The sequence below is a fragment of the Labrus bergylta genome, chromosome 23, assembly GCF_963930695.1.
Source record: "Labrus bergylta chromosome 23, fLabBer1.1, whole genome shotgun sequence".
In the NCBI taxonomy this organism is placed as follows: domain Eukaryota; kingdom Metazoa; phylum Chordata; class Actinopteri; order Labriformes; family Labridae; genus Labrus; species Labrus bergylta.
In genome coordinates this window covers 6,884,243-6,898,636 of record NC_089217.1, presented here as the reverse complement: position 1 = coordinate 6,898,636, position 14,394 = coordinate 6,884,243, and the positions used below count along the sequence as shown (strand labels likewise).

Genomic DNA, 14,394 nt, shown 5'->3' with positions numbered 1-14,394 from the left:
AGCAGAGCAGATGGGATAGGCCATGGGGATTTAATTATATCAATTTAGATCCCAATTTAGATTCATTGGCCCCGAATGAATCATAGCAAATTTCTGGACTTCTGTTGTCTGTTTTTTTTTTTTTTTAAAGCTGTCTGCTCCCATTTTAAACCCTTATCATATGTTTTTTCTTCAAGGTTTATATTTAACATTCAGACAAAATAGGGAACACACTGTACCTTAACTCTTTACCTGTGTGTTTGTATCAGCTGAGGAAGAAGACCCTGGAGGTAAGCGTGTGGGACTACGACAAGTGCTCCTCCAATGACTTCTTAGGAGAGGTAAACCTCCTTATGAACTTAAATTTATAAAATGTAAACCTATGTTTTTTTTAATTCGCATGTACATTAAACTGCTGCGTCTGCTCCTTAGGTCCTTATAGACCTGTCCAACACAGCCCAGCTGGACAATATCCCACGGTGGCTCCCGCTGAAGGAGCAGAGCGAGGGCGACCACCACCGACGCTCGCACTCAGGCCAGAGCAGACACAGCACCTCTAAACCCTCCTTGCAGCATTCCTCCCCTAAAACCACTGGCTCCTCCTCAAACGACAATCAGGACTCCCCCAAATCATCTGTCATCAAGAGCCGGAGCCACGGGATCTTTCCTGATCCAGCCAAGGGTAGGACAAGATGAAATAACTCCTCACATGCTTGACATTCATCCCCTAACAACTGTCTGCTGCTTCGGCTTTTCTGTTTCTCTTCTTCTTCTTCTCCTTCTCCTTCTTCTTCTTCTTCTTCTTCTCCTTCTCCTTCTCCTTCTTCTTCTTCTTCTTCTTCTTCTTCTTCTCGTCCTGTTTCTGCTTCTCTCTCCGGTTTCTTCCCTCTTTCTCTGTCTGTCCACCCAGTTCTCTCTCTCCACTGTCTTTTTCTCTAACCCCAGCACCTTCTTATGCCCATTTTTTTGCACAGCAATCACAGCTTAAGCTTCATGCTTTTTTGCTTTCCCATGATCTGTTTCCTTGGTTGCCATGTTGTCACCAAGCACAGAGGCCTAGCCTTAGCTACCCTCTTTCTTCCCCCCCCCCTAACAACAAGGGCAACATGGCCGTGGAAGGCTTTGAATTCTCCCCTACTCTAGAAAAATAACCATCAAATTTAATATGATAGATCTAATTAGGCACTTACCAGTGTGGCTGAGAGAATAAGCCACAGAAGATAACATAACCTTAAGTCAGCTAAATTAGCTTTTTTTTTAGTAATTTGGTGAATCTGGTTGTTTTAGACACGCAGGTCCCCTCTATCGAGAAATCTCACAGTAGTCCCGGCACATCGAAGCCTTCCCCGTCCGAGGGCCAGAGCCAAAGCCACGGACACAGCCAACACTCTCGCGCTTCACGCTCCAGCAAAAGCGCAGCACGGCAACATCACCATCAGGACGGCAGCCCGGGAAGCGGCCGAGGCACTGCATTAGCGGCAGGCGATGCCCCGCAGCAGGCGCAGCAGCCGCAGCCGCCGCAGCCACAGCCGCCGCAACGCCTCCAGCCAAGTAAACCAAGACGCAAATAAAGCCCACGCAGCATGGCCTCCTCACTCTCATCTGTTCTACCTTCTGTTCAGTGATTTTTCTTTTTTTTTTCTTTCACTTCCTTTGGTTTCCTTTTCTATTCTCGGTTCCCCTCGCCTGTTTCAACCCCTTATCCTCTCCCTCAATGTGCTCACTATTTGTCAACCTCTCACCGCTTCTCTTCTGTATGTAGTCAATATATGCGAAAAGCATCTCACCTGTACTGTAGCACACTGTCTGTGACACTCCTCACTTTGACTCTTCGTCAATCAACCCTAAGAGGCATAGTGGTTGCTTTTTAAAGGCCACTTCAAACTACTTAAAAAACCTTAAACATCTTTAAAAACATGCTTTTAATATGAAATGAAAAACAATATTTTAACTTTTAGTTAAGTTGAAGTGAGGTTTTGCTGTTTTCAGTTGTAATTTAAACACATTTACTTTACTTATCATGAATAGAAATATGACAGTATACAAGAAAGGTAGGTCTTCAGTTCTTATTCTGAATTGACAAATACGCACAATCAGCCAATCATTGTTGAAGAACCCTAACTTTTTCAGCTCTCTTGAAAAAAACAAAACTTGGATCTAAAAGTTCGCCTGGGAAAAAAAAGACACTTTTCTGCCTCCAGCTGGCACTTCAATATTTTATATTGTTTGATCCACACACAAAACAGAAGAAAGTTGCAATCCCAACCCCCTCCCTAAAATATCATGAACCTTTTTTTGGTATTTTAATTTGTATTTATCTTAATTTCCTTTTTTGTTGACAAACAACTCCCAGCTTTTCTGAAGCTCCTCCACTAAGATGGCTGTGCATGCAGTCCACTAACCCCCCCACCTTGTTGTCTGAAAAAACTACTGGACCCACAATGCACCTCAGGAGATGCTGCACACGAATGTGCACTGCACTCTGTGGCTGCATGTGATTGACAGTCAAGCTGGTTGCCATGGTGACAATAAACCGCTCTCTGAATCTCCATCTCGCTCCTCCTCCCTCCTCCTTCCATCTGTTTTAAAAACTTCGACTCCCATGACCTTTGTTCCCTGGCGTTGACCACCCCCCACCCACCCCCTCTGACATGTAACCTGCGCCTGCGCCTGAACAAACAAACACACCCACCCTCAGGCCAAAGAGGCCGCCTCTCTCTGAGGCACCAGAGACACAGCGTAGTGGGCGTGCTCACCATTCAGAGAGCGCAGTCTGATTGGCTGCCAGCCCTGCCATCATCGTTGGTCGCGTCGGCCAAAGGGAGCAGAGCAGACGGCAGACACATGACCCTCAGGAAAGCCGTGTCTGAAGAGAGGCCGCAGAGCATCGGAGGTGAGAGCATCTCCTCTCTGTCGTGTGACTGAAGCACAGATGGAGCGAGGAGAGAGAGAGAGAGTGAGAGAAAGAGAGGATGTAATACTACTAACGCACACCTGCAGTAAGAGAAACAAAGAGAGAGCAAGAGAGAGAGCGACAAGCTTACAAGCTTAAATTAATCAACAAATAAAGAGAAAGTTGCACCCACTTCATCAGAGATTCATGCAGCAACACACGCTTCTCTTTGACGGCCCAGCCAACACAGCTCACTAATACCAGGAAATGAATGTATCAGAGTGTCACTGCCACATCCTCTGTGTCACGACTCCCACATAGCTTCATCGGACTGGTGTCAGTGAGCTTTTTGCGATCCGACGGTGTGTTGGGAGGCCTGAAAAGAAAAAAAAAAAAAGAGCGTGGACATGGATTCTGTCTCTGCACCAACATTGCATCTCACATCATTCATGCTCGATCACACGTCCTGGTCAGCTGTTTGGAAATAAAGTGTTGAAATGTAAAACGTTTAAAAAGTGTAATTTAAAAAAAGAAAGAAAAACATCTCAAATGTGCCGCATATAAACCGCTTTTAAAAACATTCATGTAAAAAGTCGCACTCACAAGTAATCTTTTAAAACCGTCCAGACTATGTTCAACTAAATGAATGTTTTAACAAAACTAAAGCCTAGATTAAGATGTGATTTCAATGACTAGGTCATAACTAACGATGTCTTTGTGCCTCTTGTTTAGCTTGCATAAACATTTCAATGTTATATTTCTCTGTCTTTGTTTGTTTGTCTCATGTTAAAGCTCCGTCTGTCAGATATATTTGTCCCGTCTTTGTCTAAGAGAAAGTTTCCAAATGTGTCCACATGCGTCTTCTTGGTCCAGTGTGCTTCTGTTCTGTCTTTTGTGCTCTGAGTAACTTCTCCTTCTTACTGCGACATTATTTATTTTACGGACTAAGTTGATTATGATGGATTAGAGTAGCTGCAGATATTATCTAATGCTTCTTGGCTCGAGTTTTTTATCTTTTTTGGACCGGGCAGAGGTGCAGTGTTTCTTCCTGTCTCTTTGGCGTGATGGGTGTGGTTGTGTCTCTGCGCAGCACGGTCCAGCTACAGATCCAGCGATGCCCCGGTCACTGCGGCCTCGTTGGACAGCGGCTTGAGTGGCAGTGCTTACAGCCTATTGGACGAGGAAGGAGAGACAAACGAGGTGGACAGTGCCATCTTCCAGGTGCCCCGATTGTGAGTCAGCTTGTTTGCTTTTTGAGGTTTTTAAAAGTCTCAGTGTAACAGTTTGGATGTGTCGTGGATGTGAACTTTGATCATTAACAGGATTTTCTTCCCCCTCTTTTTAGCGGAAAGATTCCAAACGGTACAGATGCGATGAAAACATCGATGGGACACGGTGAAATGGAAGGTTAGACAAACAGTACATTTAAAGTTATGTGTTTTATCCCACCAGATATTAAAATGTAAATGTTGTCTGTTTATCCCTTACATGTTTGATTGACTTTTCATATTGCAGGAATTCAAATGTTTATATTCGTCATTCTCATTATAAAAAAACTAACAGGTTATTTTTGATCAGCCTTGCTGACTTTTTCTCCTGCCTTCATGATGCGCTAAGTTATGAGTCAAGGGTTGATGACTCATCCAGGGTGCAAAGATGGTCATAAAAGGCTAGAAGGACCTTCAGTATGTTACCTCACACACTCATGATAACATGTGAGACTGAAGTATAGACACACACGATAGAACAAATCAACACATTTATTCTTATCCACGTCTTTTCTTTCATCTCTTTATGATCTCCCCACTTTTGCCTCAGTCTTTTTGTGTTGTTCTAAGTCTCTCACTATTCACAGACACACACACACACACACACACACACACACACTGTTGTTGACACAGCTTTCAAAACTTTCTGCTTTATTCAGTTGCTATGGAAACCATCGACCAGACTTTTTCTTACTTCCTTCTTCCCTCCTTATTGAACAAATGAATTTGATAACATGCCAGCCCAATTTGAAATGAGTCATCATGGGAGTGAGATGATACTCATAGGGGTGAGCGGGTTGTCCCCTTGAATACAGGGTTCAAAACCCCTCCTCTTCCCATCTCTAGACACTGAACCCCACATGTTTCTCTATGCTCAGGCCACCACCCTGCTTGATAAATTTAGCTGTTACTTTTTTATCTTTGGTGTCCAGCAGAGGGCAGTCATACATTAAAAAAAATACTTGTAGGCAATGACAGAGAAAGCTTCCACTTGTAGTAGCTGTGTAATGAACTAAAAACCAGGATTCTACTATGTTATACTGATTGAATGTGCATGTTTTTGTGTGTTCAGGTAAGTCCCAGGTAATGGGGGAGATAAAGATCGCTCTGAAGAAGGAGATGAAGACAGAGGGTGAGCACCTGGTCCTTGAGATTCTTCAATGTCGCAACATCACCTACAAATTCAAGACTCCAGACCACCTGCCAGGTAACGGATAACAACTCTGTTACATTATATTCAACTTAAATGACACATTTAATTCCTATTGTTTGACAGCTTGGATGAGGCCCACACAGAAACTGGCATCTGACATTCTGCAAAATCCCTTCCAGAAATGTCTAGATGCAGAACCAAAAGATGTCATGATCATTGTTTCATCCAACAATCCATTGGATAGCAGCAGAATTAATGAATATACTTGGTTTCAAATATTTTACAAGTCCAACAAAGATATAAGCCTCCTACAAGAGTTGGCTCACACGCCCCATGTATGGAGGCTATTGTCCTCATTGCAGCGACCGTGGGTTCGAATCCGACCTCTGCCCTTTGCTGCGTGTCATCCCCCTCTCTCTTCCTATCCATTAAAGGCAAAAATGTCCCAATAATATCTTTGTAAGATAGATTATATTTACACCTTACAGTCGTGTCTCCATGTAGACAGCAAAACCCGACTTCTCTTCCCCTCCATAAAACGCAGATTGTCGCCCACCTCACCTCCTTTTCTAACATCCACCCCCCTTATACACAAGCTGCCTGCCACTTGTGTGATTTGCATTCGCCTCCAGATGGGCTCTGCACACAAAGCTTGATTTCTAAGGACGGTATGTAGCTGCTCTCAAGCGTGCATTGTTTAGCAGGTTATCATTGCATTACCACACGATCATTGGCTTTTTGCATCCGGGACTATTTTTTAAGCTGCTTTTGGTGATGTATCTTTGGAGCGTCTCAATATTTAAAGGCCCTGGTTTTTCCAAACACAATATTGCAGTTGCAGCTCGGCTGTCTCCCTCTAGTGGTCAGCTGTAGAAAGACATACTCCACTCATCTCCAATATGGATGCTTGATATTTGTTTATATTTCTTCTCTAAGTGCTTTTTAATTGATCAGTCTCAACAATGCTTCAGTTTTATTCTTGTGTTTTTATTTAACTATTGAAAATGAGTTTAATGACACATTCATAGTGGTTTGATGTCTGCTTACACCTCTAAACGTGTTTGTGTGTGTGTGTTTGTTTTCTTAGATCTCTATGTGAAGCTGTATGTGGTGAACATCGCCACCCAGAAAAGGATCATCAAAAAGAAGACCAGAGTTTGTCGTCATGACCGGGAGCCATCTTTTAACGAAACGTTTCGCTTCTGTATGAACCCCGCCGGACACGCTCTACAGGTACAGCTACCTTTTTTTTCCTCTTTAATCTGTAAAAAGATGTTTAGCTCAGTGCTCAAAGCATGCGTCCCATGTACAGAGGCTACACTGTAGTCCTCGTCGCAGCGGCTGAGGGTTTGATTCCAACCTCAGCTCTTTTCTGTCTCTCTTCCGCTGTCCTAGCCAATGTGGGGAAAAATTGCCCTTAAAGAAAACCACTTTAAAAAATATCTGTACACTAACAGCTACAGTAGTTGTTGTTTTTTCATTATGCTTCTATGCTTTTCTTGAGTTAAAAAGAGATATTAAGCCTAGCTCAACATAAAGACTAGGAAAAGGATAAAACAGCAGGCTGAAAAAGTAAAACTATTCCATTACGCATTGATCAATCATTTGTATACCTGGTTGATTCTTTTAAAAACTCAATCAAATAACGTTCTGCTCCCTGTCCTTCTTACACCAGCTCTTCCTGGTGTCTAATGGTGGCAAATTTATGAAGAAGACGCTGATCGGGGAGGCCTACGTGTGGCTGGACAAAGTCGACTTACGCAAGCGGGTGGTGAGTTGGCACAAGCTGCTCGCCAGCACCGCCCAGATCCACTCGTAGAAGGAGAGACTCGATGTTAAAGGCAAGAAGAGTTCTGTGACACCTGGGACACTTTGGTTCAACATGTGTAACTTAGATCCACTCGCACTGAGTTGGGGAAAGGAGAAATTTGACAAAAAATATCTCATTCTTCAGTCTTTATTTCAGGGCTTGGATAGATTGAGTGTTCGGCGGATGCTTTTATTTTGTAGGGGCATTTCTGATGCTAATTTCTGTCATGCAGGAGTTATGGCGGAAGTAGTTCTGTGTTTACAGAGCCAAAAAAAAACAACACAAGTTTACTGGAAGTACAGTGTACAATAGTGTGGCCAAGGCTGGGGGGGAACACAGGTGCTGAGTTAGGAGGTGGCGCACGGAAACAACCAGGTATTACACACTTTATTCACACGCAAACACACAGACACACACACATGTATCCACACAGAGCAGACATTTAGACTCTACAGGGAATGGACACACTTGGAAGATTCTTATTTATTTTATTTAGATGTTTTATCCATGAACACGTTTGACTCATTGCTTTATTACGACCGCAGAGTTTTTATTCATTTACAAAGCATTTTGGGAAAGAAATAATGAAGACTCCGGTACGGAGACCTCGTATTTATTTTTGTATTAAGAAAAAACATAGAAGTCTATCATTTGTCCTTTCCTTAATTATTGCAGTACTTAAAAAAAACTCAATCCTAAGCGAGCATAGTATATTTTATAACACGCTACTTAGCATTCCAGAAGGAAAAAATCAACGTCAGCATGCATGACTTCATTCACTTTAGACTCCTTGTTTTTCTCCCTAAGTGTAAACTGATGATGAAGATCTATATTGATATATATATTAAATTGGACACTATATATTGTGCGCATGAGTCTACCTATTTGGAATGCGATGCCACATGATCTGTACAATGATTAATCACCTCTAAGGTTCACTTTGTATATAGTGAAGTGTGATAGCTGGATATTAAATATAATATATAGATAAATACATAGATATCTTTATCACTGACAATCCAGTCTCCATGATTGTGACATAGAGGTTTTATTTTACCCACAAAGCCCTTTTGGAATGTTTCCCCATATGAGATTGAAGTATTCCTATGATTTATTGTTGTTGTTTGTCATGAGAAGCATCATCCTGTACGTCCGTGCTATTTTGTCCCGACAACCCTTTTGTGTTATTTTGCACTTTTTCTGCTAAGAATGTAAAACTGGCCTCAACATCTGTTTGAGAAAATAAGCACCACAGAATTTCTTTCTCTTTTCACCCCCTAAGCGGTGGAAAGTGAAAAAGAAAAGGTGACGCTATCAGGAAATATTATAATTGAACAAAAATCACGATGTGTCTGAAGCTATCCATCAGAGTTCAAAGATACAACAGTGCTACTAAGTGAGCATGCTGATGTTTTATCCCAGCTGTTTTCCTTTCTTCATGCCCGTCTTGTCTTAAAAAAACATATACCACCTTGAATTTGAAATTTGTTCGTCTTTGAAAATCTACTGTGTCAGAGAGAGAGAGGTCATTCTGTGGTCGAGAGGCAGGAGAGCAGATTTACTGAAACTACACATAAAATATCGGAGGGATTTCTATGCAACATCTACTGTCTGAAGGTGGTAACTCTATCCTGACCTGCCAGAAGTGTGACCCTGTGTGGAAGAGGAAACATTCAATCTTACATTTGTTTTGCACTGCTGTGTTTTCATGAGATGTTTTTACTTTTATTTCAAGTGTTATTTTGTACCGCTGAATCACTCTTTATTTATTATTGCCTGTGGTACTATTTCATATGTTGTATTATATTTGTTTACAGTACATATCAGTTGTACATAAAAAGATGAGAAATTTTGTTTTTATACACGATGTAGTGCTTGTTTACAACGTTTAGAGGGCCTGAAACTCAGAGAACCAACTTTTTTTGCCCTTGCACGAACACACACAAAAGAAAATGACACGCACACATCCTGAATCTCAACGTTTTCAATGACAAAAAAAAAAAAATCACTTTCATATTCAAGTAATTTCCATCTTTTTATGCACCCCCTTTTTTGATTCAGTGTATGACAAAATGACCAAAATAGACGACATTGTAATCAATGGATGTTACCAGAACTGGTCGTAGTTTTAAGCTCAGTGTGTGTGTTTTTTTTTTTTTATTATTGATCCCATGTGCTTGTGTGTGTTGTATCCTCATACAAATCCCATGCATGTCATTGGCTCTAAAGCATATCTCTTCTTTGAAGTGTTGTCTGTCTAAAGATAACAGGTTTTAAAATCTCTCAAAGAGTAACACACTCACACACACACAAACACACACAAACACTCACACAGCTGACATCTCTACCCTCTATTCCCAACCTTGTACATATATAGCTTTTTATACTGGGGTTTGGGGAGCAATATGTCTTTTAGCAGACAAAAAAAGGTGTGTCATAGAGGTAAAGGGACTTTTTTTCTCTCACGATCAATGTACAGAGGACAGGCTGGGGGAAAGCAGCGAGCGTCTGTCTATAGGGACCCACATTTACCCCGACCCTTTACACCAAACACTAAAGGTTTACCAGAGTCTACCTACACAGAAGTCTATCTTAAAAACTCAAGCAGTTGCAGGAGAATTTAAATGTGCTCACACTGGATGTTGCATGTTTCGTTGGTGGTTCATACTATTTTTGTGTCCAGATATTATTAAAGAAAAAAATATGATCGAGGTAGAGAAAGATATAGAACAAAGTGTTTTAGAGAGAGGACAAAATACAATTATTCAAGATGTATGCTGACTGTACAAAGATTATGCTTGTAAAACCTGTCTGGTTTTTCATTTGTAAGTAAACAGAAAAAAAATCTAATGTCTTGGTTTTGTGATTGTATACAGGAGGTATTGATAAATTATGCAAATTGTGCTGTAAAATTGGCTGTTGCCCCATGTCTAAATATTAAATATCAGTACAAATGAAGTGTTGTTGTGTGTTGATTTACTCCTCAGTGAACACTTGATTACATCACTGGTACATTTGGGGAAAGGTGACTCAATTTGGGCTTTTTCTTTTTTTGTTTCTTCACCTGTCAAAATCAAACTTACTATACTTTTTACTACATGAAACTGATATTTTATTACTTGACCAATTACTGCAATTACGACTTTTTCCCATAATGTGCTAACCAAGATGTAAAGTAACAGTATATAACCACAAGATGGCGCCATGTGCTTTGATTTCAGCCTTTCTGACATCACTGTCAGAGCGTCCACAGCTGTGGAACACCTTTGGCATGTTTTTTTTTCTAAAGTAAAGTACGATTGTTCTGAACAAATGTAGATGGTTTGTTTGTTTGTTTGTTTGTTTGTTTGTTTGTTTGGCTCTGTGAGTTTCCCTGGTCTACTTCCTCCTTCTGCCCGCTGCACACATGAGTGCAATTTAGAAGGGCAGGGATTGTACAGAGGAAGAATGACACACACACACACACTAAAGCATCAGGAGTTTTTATTCTTTCTAATTCTCTCTTTCTCCCCAAGCAGGTTTGTATTTTTTAAGATTGCAGTGTTTCTTTTGTTTTAGTTTGTCGTTTTAATTTTGGCTGGTCAGTTTTCAGTTTCTGTGTGTTTTGTTTCGGGTAGTTTACTGTAAGCTGGTGGTATAAGGTCCATTGTGTGATTACCCAAGCATCTTCATATCTTTTATTTAGGCTATTTTAACCAGATTCATCCGCTTCTTTTTTTCAGTAGTTTACTTGCTTTTTATTGTTGAATAAATCTTGTAGGTAAAATTTCTAAAACTGTGGGTTGTGTTCCCTGTTTTTGGATCTTACAGTGCCCACTTTGTTGTGGTTATTGCAACTGTGCTGGGTAAACCTGGGGTGTGGTGGTGGGGCCCAGCATGGTCACAGCCCTTATTGTCATCCATTTGAATGTTACCTACTTAGAATATTGAAGATAATCAGGTTACAAACAAACAAACAACATTTCCATCTCTATGCACACCTAGAGATGTGTGAAGTTACATACACCAGCAAAGTACAAGTACCCACATTAAATAATCCTGCCTGCAGGGGGAGTAAGAGAGCCAATTTGCAGAGTCAACCAATGATCTCTTTTTGATGATTTTGTTGGACCTAGAATAAAATAATTCACCTTCTGTCAAAAACATGTGAGCAAAGTTCACAAGGAAAAAGGTAGAGTGGCGAAATGTAATTTATTTGTTGATGCAGCTTTATTATCAGAGGCTGATTTAAGAGACTCGCTCCATACACAGGCTGTGTGTAGACAGGTTAGACATGTAAGTGTCCTGCAGGGCGATGACTCACCACCTGATACTGCCTGCTTGGTCACGGTAAAAAGAAATGGCCGAGAAAGATTTCACGGAGACACACCAGCTCACCTACCCACTTAGTTATCGGGTAAAATGAATCTAAAGTGAAACAAATGAATGGAATCCTATTTTGATGACTAACATTGGGTCTCTTCATAACTGCTGATTTAACATAGGTTCTGAAAAAAATGAGAAATTAGAGGGACATAAAGGTCAGCTGGAGTTAAAGTTCATTATTTGACGCTGTTTCGTCCCACAGTACCAAGCTAAGCTCACTATCTGCTGATTTGAGCTCCATTACATATTCAGCAGACAGATGTGACAGATATGATGATAACCGTTTCTGCTAGGAGCTAAATTAAACTAATCGAAACCCCTCCAATGTCTGTGAGCTAATTACCAGCTAGCCTGGCTAAGGGACTTGAAAAAGAGGTACATTGGCGCCTCTCTGCCAGATACAACTGTGTTATCTCCATTACACCCGTTCTCCCTCTTCTCATTTCTATGTGTCCCCTTGTTGTCTTTCATGTCCACCCTCTCCACCACTCTTCAATACACCCGCCTCTCCCCTTCTCTTTCTGATGCATCCCTCAGATCCTTCACTTCTAAAGATGTGTTTGTTCCTCTCTTTTGCCTTTCAAAGATGTGGCCTGCGTCAGACAGGGGCCTGAAATATGCCCTGCGTCTCTGAATCACTGAACAGTGAGGCTGATCAAACCGACAGAAATCTGGCGAGGCCACATCAGGCGACATTGCCGGGCGCGTCAGCTTATCCACGGTCAAACAGAGTTCACACACTGATCAAACATGGCTCTTCTCTGAGGGTACATTTTCAACATTCTGTTTATTGGCTATATTCATTCTCTGAGGCTTTGTTTCTTGTTGGAAGATGATTACACTGCATGAGAAATGTGCCTTTTTTAAATACAATGAAAATTAATGTAAGGTTTCTTTTATTTCCAATAGTTTACAGACATGCCAGCCATTTGGCTAAATATATGGCGCCATTTTTCTGTCTGATGGCTCGTTCACTTTGAAATCTTAGCAGCTTTAAGATGTTTTTGCATGACAGTAATTACCCTACAGATGATTGTGGAAGATGAAGACTACTGACTTTGGTGATCCCTTTACTTTTTCTCTAGAGCCAAAGCCCTGTAAGGCACTACAAGGCAGCACGCTAGTGTTGTGATTATTGTGTTAATAGCAATGCTGCCTAACAGCGCGCCGATTTTGGGTGGGAATCCCAGCTGTGGCCTTTCTGTGTGGAGCTCGAATGTTCTGACTTTCTACCACTGAAGCATGAGTGGACCTTGATTTTGACCTACTGAGACAGTGGATAGAACATAAACTCTTACAGGTAGAAGCAGAAGTCGGCACAATATTGTTGTGGACAGAATTGCATGCTCTCTCCCACTGGAGCGTGAGCTGAGACATTGAACTTCCATGACTTAGTTTCGGTACATTAACTCTAACAGGCAAACCCTAGGGAGATACGTGAGTGTGAGGTTCCGGGTTCGGGAGAGAGCTGAGATAATGCACGGTAGAGGGGGTAGAGATCACAGAAACTATGGCTTTCATACATGGCTGCCATCACATCATCCCAATAACTGGATTAATGCATTTGTTTTTAATTAGAACACAAGATTTACAATAGCTGTTTTCAAGTCAATAGGCTATAAAGCAAATACATGTATGTCTTATTTAGAATAAGTTTTTATCATTTCCCCTAACTCTGCGATCAAGTCACATTTCTGTTGGCTTGATTTTTTTTTTTTTAAATTTATAACCAAATAAATTTTTTTTTCACAGTGATTATGATTACATGCTACAAAATGTCTACAAAATTGATGTTTCTGTCTAATTTATGTTAATTTGTTGCCGCCTGCTGGTTTAATAGCGCAACTGTAGGGTCCCTAGCTGGCCACCGTACACATATCAGAGGAAATCTCTCGTGAGCTGAAGGTGGGTGTGTGTGTGTGTAGTGCTTCAACAAGCATGTTTTAAAACTGTTCCAAAAACTTAAGGTAACACGTATTTTAGAATTCACTGTGAAAGTTTAAAACACCTACGTGTTGATATTTTTCGTAGCCGTAATGCTGACGTTAATGCTCTTCTGTTTTTTGTGAATCCCCCCCCCCCCCCCCCATTTGCTAAAAATGATACTCTTAAGAAAAAGGAAATCTCTCCTGAGCTGAAGATGTAAATCGTTCAGTTGCGTGATTGTGATAACTGTGCTTTTGATTTATACACCAGAATAAAATAAAAGAGAGTGAGAGCAACTCCTGCGCTGTTGTGGCGTCCTTCCTGCACCATAAACAGTAGTGGTAGACGCACACCCTCCATAATCCAGAAGCAAAACACAACTGGTTACACGAACATCAGCAATTACATTCAAGCAGGTGCTTTGCCTGCTGCCAAACACAGCTGTTATACAGTTGGTAATATTAAACTTGTAAAACTGGTAGAAAAATCTCTCTGGTCTTTGAGGGGATGCTGACCTTCAAAACCTGTTGATGTTGATAAACTACATATCCCAAATCATTTGACATCCCAACTGTTACCGAGAGACCTGTTCAACAGTAGGAGAGAAACCATCTGGACTGTGATTTAATGACCACAAGCCTTTTTCCTGTTGGGCTAAATGAGTTCTGCTCCAATGTGGACATCTGGAAAAGTCCAGGCACAGACAGGGATGTGCTGTCTTTGCAGTGAATTATGTTGGCGTCTTGATATTGGATAAGTTCAGAATCTTGAAATATAAATGTGTATTGAGCTTAGGCCTACAGGGCAGCATGGTAAATGTCCGAAGATAAAGCTGTAGATCATGAAGTCTGGGTAGAGTTGACACTTTTGAGTCAGAAAGTACATGCATTTGGTAACATTAAAGGGTAAAACATTCATCAGAGCCATCTGTTGGAATAAACTGCTGCACATGGTGCTTCAGCGAAGGGCGGCCATATTTTGTTTCATGTCACTGTTGACC

The 14,394-nt window shown here is 41.1% G+C and overlaps 1 protein-coding gene across 1 annotated transcript in view; it reads left to right on the top strand.

Moving 5' to 3' along the window:
- pcloa (piccolo presynaptic cytomatrix protein a) overlaps positions 1-10,061 on the top strand; it is a 53,043-nt gene extending 42,982 nt beyond the window's left edge. Inside the window, exons 19-26 of the mRNA XM_065951181.1 lie at positions 249-320; positions 412-661; positions 2,678-2,872; positions 3,963-4,104; positions 4,218-4,279; positions 5,213-5,347; positions 6,381-6,526; positions 6,969-10,061. Of these exons, the coding sequence (XP_065807253.1) occupies positions 249-320; positions 412-661; positions 2,678-2,872; positions 3,963-4,104; positions 4,218-4,279; positions 5,213-5,347; positions 6,381-6,526; positions 6,969-7,112 (1,146 nt within the window). The 3' untranslated portion in view covers positions 7,113-10,061. The remainder of the gene's footprint in view (positions 1-248; positions 321-411; positions 662-2,677; positions 2,873-3,962; positions 4,105-4,217; positions 4,280-5,212; positions 5,348-6,380; positions 6,527-6,968) is intronic.
- The last annotated feature ends 4,333 nt before the right edge of the window (positions 10,062-14,394 follow it).